The 7,557-nt window shown below is 34.6% G+C and overlaps 1 protein-coding gene and 1 pseudogene across 1 annotated transcript in view; both read left to right on the plus strand.

Annotated features, from left to right (window-relative positions):
- The first annotated feature begins 713 nt into the window (after positions 1 to 713).
- LOC126493520 (olfactory receptor 8B8-like) lies at positions 714 to 1,645 on the plus strand (annotated as a pseudogene).
- A 5,300-nt stretch (positions 1,646 to 6,945) lies between these two features.
- The window catches only part of LOC126493467 (fumarate hydratase, mitochondrial-like), a 5,888-nt gene continuing 5,276 nt past the window's right edge, over positions 6,946 to 7,557 (plus strand). The window contains exon 1 of the mRNA XM_050130483.1: positions 6,946 to 7,545. Within this exon, the coding sequence (XP_049986440.1) occupies positions 6,946 to 7,545 (600 nt within the window). The remainder of the gene's footprint in view (positions 7,546 to 7,557) is intronic.

A 7,557-nucleotide genomic window follows, 5' to 3' on the forward strand; every position in this document is an offset into this window, starting at 1 on the left:
GGCCTAGTAAGGTGAGCATCCAAACTGCCTAGGCTCCCACAAAGCCAGTACGTGCAGTAGGATCAGAAACCCATTGCCATTGTTCTTGAGTTCTCAGTAGTCCTCATTGTCCACTATGTTCAGCAAGTCCGGTTTTATCCCATGCTTTTTCAGATCCAGGCCGGCTGGCCTTGGTGAGTTTCCGATAGAACATCCCCATTGTCTCAGTGTCGGGGCAGGGGGAGGGAAATAGGAGGCAGTGGAGGGAAGGAGGCAGAAATTTTTAATAAATAAATAAATTAAAATTAAAAAATAAATAAAAAATAAATAAAGAAGCTAGGAAAAAAAGAACAAGTTCACTTTGCATGTGCAGTTATCACATGAAATCTAATGGGATTGTAGCAGAATTCTCACATTTCCTACATTCTGTTTCCTATGTTTTATATTTGAAACAGGGTTCATGCTTCTAACTCATCAGACTTCAGTCGGGATGGATTGTAAAAACAGATTACTAGAGCTTATATCGTCTTGGAAAAGATATGACATGAAAATATTGAGATGAAGTACCGGTATGGCTGTTATTGGCATCGTACTTCTCCCTTTCCCCTTGACTTCTATTATAATCAACATAGGATATGTCAGCTCTGTTCACAGTTTTATAAAACAATCATGGTATTACATGATTCTCTAACATCGCCATTTATATTTTGTGTCACAGGATGTCTTATAATAAAATGGCTATGGCAAATGTCTCTTTGGGAACTGAATTAAATCTCTTGGGGCTAACAGAGAGTCCAACCTCCAAATACCCCTGTTCCTACTCTTTCTAGTAATGTACATGATAACGACATTAGGGAACTTGGCTCTAATAATTCTCATTGTGCTGAACTCTCATCTTCACATCCCTATGTATTTTTTTTTTCATTTTTAACTTATCCTTTGTAGATATTTGTTACTCTTATGCAATTAAACAAACAATGTTAATGGGCTTCATACTAAGAAAATTTTATCTCCTGTGAAGGATGTATGACCCAGTTCTACTTATTTTGTTTCTGTGTCATTTCTGAGTGTTATGTCCTAACATCAATGGCCTATGATCGTTATGTGGCCATCTGTAATCCACTGTTGTATAAGATTGCCATGTCTCCCAAGGCGTGTTCCTACCTTATGCTTGTTTCATATTTCATGGTGTTTTCTGGTGCCATGATCCACACTGGTTGTGTCCTCAGGCTGACCTTCTGTGATGGGAACACCATCAACCACTATTTCTGTGATGTCCTCCCTTTGCTGCAGCTCTCCTGCACTAGTACCAACATTAACAAAATAGATTTTTATTGTAGGAAAAAAAGACCTCATTGTGGCCACTGTCATCATCTTTATCTCTTATGGCTTGATCCTTTCCAGCATATTCCAAATGAAGTCCAAGGAGAGCAGGTCAAAAACCTTCAGCACTTGCAGTTCCCACATAATTGCTGTCTCTCTGTTTTTTGGATTTGGAGCATTTATATATCTGAAGCCCAACTCAGCTAGATCAACAAATAATAGAAAAATATCTTCAATTATTTATACCACCATAATCCCCATGATGAATCCATTAATCCATAGCTTAAGGAACAAAGATATTAAAGCTGCATTAAGAAACACTCTGAGCAAGAAAGTGTTTTAATAAGAATTTATATTTGCTTATATTTATAACAGAGAATTTCTGTGTTTTATTGTTTTGATATTTCCTATCATATTTTTACAATGGAAGTGAAAACTGGAGGTCTGTTATTTTCAGTTTTTAATTTATAGAAGATTTTCTGTTTCCTTAATTTGGATAGAATATGTTCTTTAGCTATTTTTCTTTTTTTATAATATGGCAGACTTTATTTTACTATTTTGTTTTCACTATAGACCTTATGCTTGGAAATAGTGAATGATTCTTGTTATTGTTTAAAACCACACGAGATTGCCTGGGTTCCTTTTAGCATATAGGTATTATTTATACTCAAAATAAAATATGAGTATGATATCATGTCTTCTATCCTACATTTTAACATCCCCATGTTTAATAGATGAGCCCATTTATAAATTATTGTTAATTTAAATGCAACTCATGATATAGTATTAAATAATTTCAATTAAAGAGTCATTTGTCACATGTCTAAGTCTTTGCAAGAAAATATCATGTTTTAAATATCATTGACACGTATTTATTATATTATAATGATTTTTCAGTTTATTTATATTAATAATTTATATGCCACACAATTTTATGAATAAAGGTTTCAGACTGATATATCCCATTCTTATTTTCAAGTCTCTCAGCCATTCTATCATCCAATCTGACTACCTTATTTCACTAGTCCATATGAAGGCACAAGAAGCTTACAGAACACAAATACACTAAATCAAAAAAGCCCATTGCCAAATAATAATCAAAACACAGAACATACAGAATAAAGTAAGAATATTAAGAGTGGCAAAGGAAAAAGGTCAAGTAACATATGAAGGTAAATCTATCAGAATTACACGTGACTTCTCAATGGAAACCATGAAAGCCAGAAGGTCGTGGATAGATGTGCTACAGACACTAAGAAAGCATGGATGAAAGCCAAGACCCAGCAAAAATTTCTTTCACCATTGATAATGAAAACAAGATGTTCCATGACAAAAACAGATTAAAAAAATACATATCTACAAACCCAGGCTTGCAGAAAGTACTAGAAGGAAAACATCAACCCAAGGAAACTAACAACACCCACAATAACACAGACATTTGATAATACTCCACTAACACAACCCAAAGAAGGGAAACACATAAATACTACCACCAAAAAATAACCAGAGTTAACAACCCCTGGTCATTAATATAACGTAATATCAATGGACTCAATTTACCTATAAAATGACACAAATTAAGAGAATGGATATAAACACAGGATCCTGCTTTCTGCTGTTTACAAGAAACTCACCTTAACCTCAAAGACAGACACTACCTCAGAGTAAATGGTTGGGAAAATGTTTTTTAATTAAATGGACCTAAGAAACAAGCAGGTGTGGATAACCTAATATCTAACAAAATTTATTTCAAACTAAAATCAATCAGAAGAGATGGAGAAAGACAGTTTGTATCATAACAGAAACAATTCATCAGGAAGAAGTCTCAATTATGAATATTTATGCCCCTAATATAAAAGCATCTACATAGGTAAAGAAAACATTAGTAAAACTCAAATAACACATCAAACCCCACACACTAATAGTAGGAGATTTCAACACTCCTCTCTCACCAATGGACAGGTCAACCAGAAAGAAATTTAACAGAGAAATAAGAGAACTAACAATTTTAATGAATCAAATGGACTTAACAGACATATATAGAACATTCCACCCAAACAGGAAAGAATATACCTTCTTCTCAGCATCTCATTGAACCTTCTCTAAAATTGATCACATACTCAGTGTCAAAGCAAACATTCACAGATACAAAAAAATAGAGTAACCACCTATGTCTCATCAGATCACCATGGAGTAAAGGTAGAATTTAACAACAATATTATACCCAGAAAGCCCACAACTCATGGAAACTGAACAGTTAACTACTGAACCACCCCTATGTCAAGGAGAAATAAAGAAAGAAATGAAATCTTCTTTTAATTCAACAGAGATGAAGGCATAACATATCCAAACCTATGTGACACTATGAAAGCAATGCTAAAAGTTCATAGCACTAAGTGCCCACATAAAGAAAACTCACACTAGTGACTTAACAGCATGCCTGAAAGCTCTAGGAAAAAAAAAAGGAGACTCACCCAGGAGGAGTAGAAGACTGGAAATAATCAAACTGAGGACTGAAATCAACAAAATAGAAACACAGAAAAGAATCAATGAAACAAAGAGCTGTTTCTTTGAGAAAACCAACAAGATTGACAAACCCTTTCCAAACTAATCAAAAAGCAAAGAGAGAAAATCCTAATTAACAAAATCAGAAATGAAAGGGGGCATAACAACAGACACTGAAAATATTCATAGAATCATTAGGACTTACTACAAAAGCCTGTATCCCACAAAATTGGAAAATGTAAAAGAAATGAACAATTTTTTAGATAGATACCATATACAAAAATTATATCAAGACAAGGTGAACAATTTAAATAGACCTATAAGTCAAAAGGAATTAGAAACTGTCATCAGAAAACTCCCTACCAAAAAAAGCCCTTGACCAGATGGTTTCAATGCAGAATTCTACCAGAACTTCCAAGAAGAGCTAATACCTATACTCCTTTTGTGTTTTACAAAATAGAAACAGAAGAGTCATTGCCAAACTCCTTTTATGAAGTTACAGTTATCCTGAAACCAAAACCACACAAAGACTAAACCAAGAAAGAGAATTACAGACCAATCTCAATCATGAACATTGATGAAAAAATTTTCAATAAAATACTAGCAAACCAAATTCAAGAACACATCCAAGAAATTATCCATTATGATCAAGTAGGCTTCATCCCAGAGAGGCAGTAATCGTTCAACATAAAAACATCTATCAATGTAATCCATCATAATTTATATGATTTATTTAAAACTGAAGGAAAAAACATATGATCATTTCATTAGATGCTGAAAAACTATTCGACAGAATTCAACACCCCTTTATGATAAAGGTCTTGGAGAGATTAGCGATACAAATTTCATTCCTATATATAATAAAAGCAATACACAGCAAGCTGACAGCTAACATTAAATTAAATGGAAAGAAATTCAAAGCCATTCCATTAAAATCAGGAACATATCTAAATTTAATATAAAGCAATATACAGCAAGCCTACAGCTAACATCAAATTAAATGGACAGAAACTCAAAGCGATAGTACTAAAATCAGAAACAAGACAAGGCTGTCCACTCTCTCCATATCTCTTCAATATGGTGCTTGAAGTTCTAGCAATAGCAATAAGACAACATAAGGAGATCAAGGAGATTCAAATTGGAAAGGAAGAAGTCAAACTTTTGTTATTTGCAGATGATATGATAGTGTACATAAGTGCCCCCAAATCTATACCAGAGAACTCCTACAGCTAATAAATACCTTCAGTAATGTGGCAGGATACAAGATCAACTCAAAAAAAAATCAGTAGCTATCCTATACACAAGGGATAAAAAAGCAGAGAGGGAAATCAGAGAGGTATCACCTTTCACGATAGCCACAAATAACATAAAATATCTTGGGGTAACTCTTTTCTTTTTCCATACATAAAGAGAATCCAATAAATATATGCTTAACTTATAATAGCTATTTTACAAAGAATAATTTGGGTGCCTACATATTAAATAAGTATTCCAAACTCTCATATTAGGGAAGTGTGTGAAAGAGATAAAAAAAACCCTCTCCAGCATTTTGTTTCTTTTTTTCCTAAGGCAAGCATATGAAAAACCTATTGCTAACCATGCTATTTTTAAGTTTAAAATCATAAAAATAGTATCAAGCAATGGAAAAACATAGATGAGATGCCACACATCAGAAGAAATTTGGGGTGAGATGGGGAAATTTTTGTAGGGGCTAGAATACTGACACAATGTATGTAAGATCTTGTGATTGCTTCCCAGAATAACATGTAATGATTTGTAATGGTTGTAGGGACATCGACAGACATTAATATCTGAGGTATGTTGCTGAGCTATTTGAACAGTTTTTGATAAACCAGTTAGAAAACCAAAAGGCAATTTCCACAGTATTGCACCTTTTAAGTGGTGGAATAGGATAGGTAAACACATACATAATTGGCTTCCCTGAAGAGATGAAGATGATTAAGTGATAGAAGTTCAATATTGCCTTAAGAAAGGCTGTTTGATCCCCAAAGAGAAGGACTTGAAAATAAGGACGAATCATGTTCTAGCCTGCACATGCACACACATTGCCTTTTCATATTTAAGCTCTGCTCACTTGGAGAAGTTAGAGACAGCATCTATTCTCTAAGTGCATCATAAAATTAAACTCATTTGAAGCTTTTGATATCACATAAGTGGCCAGTGTGATACAAAGAAAAGACTGTGGAATAAGGAACAGCATTTCAGTCCATACAGAAGAGTTCAGAGTTATGGCTGGGTGATGTGAGAAAACAACCTTGCACAAAAACATTTCTTAGGACCAAAGCAAAAAGATAAGGAGCCTGGAGTTCACATTCAGGAGAAGAGTAAATAACTATGTCGAGGAAACAACAGGATTTTCTTCTTCACCTTTGACAGCATCACTTGATGTACTTTCTCATAAATTCCACCAGCTGATATCCTGTCTGCCTGCTCATGCTGCGTATATCTTATTATAACCAAACACATATGGGAAATAATGAAGATTTACAAGTTAATACTGCTGCTTTCTGACTGCAGAGTGACATCACATTGATGTGAATATTAGGATTCATAATTTGATTTTTTTCTCAACAGTGTTTTCTATACTATCTTGATTGCATTTGTCAGGAGAGTTCACTATAAAATCGGGCAGGAAATGTTCAGAGTCACTGGACATCAGATTTCAATAAAAGCTGTCTCTCCATTAACACATCTCAAATTCTTCTACACATATCAATTTTCTTAAGACATTTGTCTTGCTTTTCTCTGTGTTCACCCAAGGATGGAGCAATAAAGAGAGGGTAAGAGAATAAAGTATGTCCTGGCCAGAACAACTCCCCATGTCCAGTTGTTAAAGATCCCTGCTGGCATGTAAGTCTATCAGATTACACCCACAGGCAAGTCTATGATATTCTTCGCATATTTTTAGACCATAGACTCTAATATGGAGTAGACATTTTAACTCCATATCATCAGAAAACCAGAAATAGAGTCACTGATTTCACATGGGCTAATTCTAGACATTCTCAGCATGTTCTTCATGTTTATAGATGAATATATTTATTAGATGCTCGCTCTGTGTGTTCCTCAAATTTTACCATATATTTTTCCATTTCTTCAGATCTCTTAGAAAAGAAAATGGCTCTGACAAATGACTCTATAGTAACGGAATTTGTTCTCTTAGGGTTAACAGTCAAACCCGAGTTACAAATACCCCTTTTCATAATCTTCCTAGTAACATATATTATAACATCATTGGCGAATTTAGCTTTGATCATTCTAATTGTGCTGAATTCTCACCTCCACACCCCCATGTACTTTTTCCTCTGTAACTTGTCCTTCATTGACCTCTGTTACTCTTCTGTTATTACACCCAAAATGCTGATGAGCTTCTTATTAGAGAAGAACATTATCTCCTATATGGGATGTATGACTCAGCTCTACTTCTTTTGTTTCTTTGCCATTTCTGAATGTTATCTTCTAACATCAATGGCCTATGATCACTATGTGGCTATCTGCAATCCACTCTTGTATAATGTTGCCATGTCTCCTAAGATGTGCTTTTATCTTATGCTTGGGTCATATTTGACGGCATTTTCTGATGCCATGAACCATACAGGATGTGTTCTGAGATTATCTTTCTGCAACAGAAACACCATTACCCATTTCTGTGATCTCCATCCTCTGTTCCAGCTCTCCTGTACCAGTACATATGTCAATGAGATAGAGGTTTTCATTGTAGGGACAAAA

Source organism: Alexandromys fortis, unplaced genomic scaffold (genome assembly GCF_014885135.2).
Source record: "Alexandromys fortis isolate MF-2015 unplaced genomic scaffold, M_Fortis_MF-2015_v1.1 scaffold_335, whole genome shotgun sequence".
Classification (NCBI taxonomy): Eukaryota; Metazoa; Chordata; class Mammalia; order Rodentia; family Cricetidae; genus Alexandromys; species Alexandromys fortis.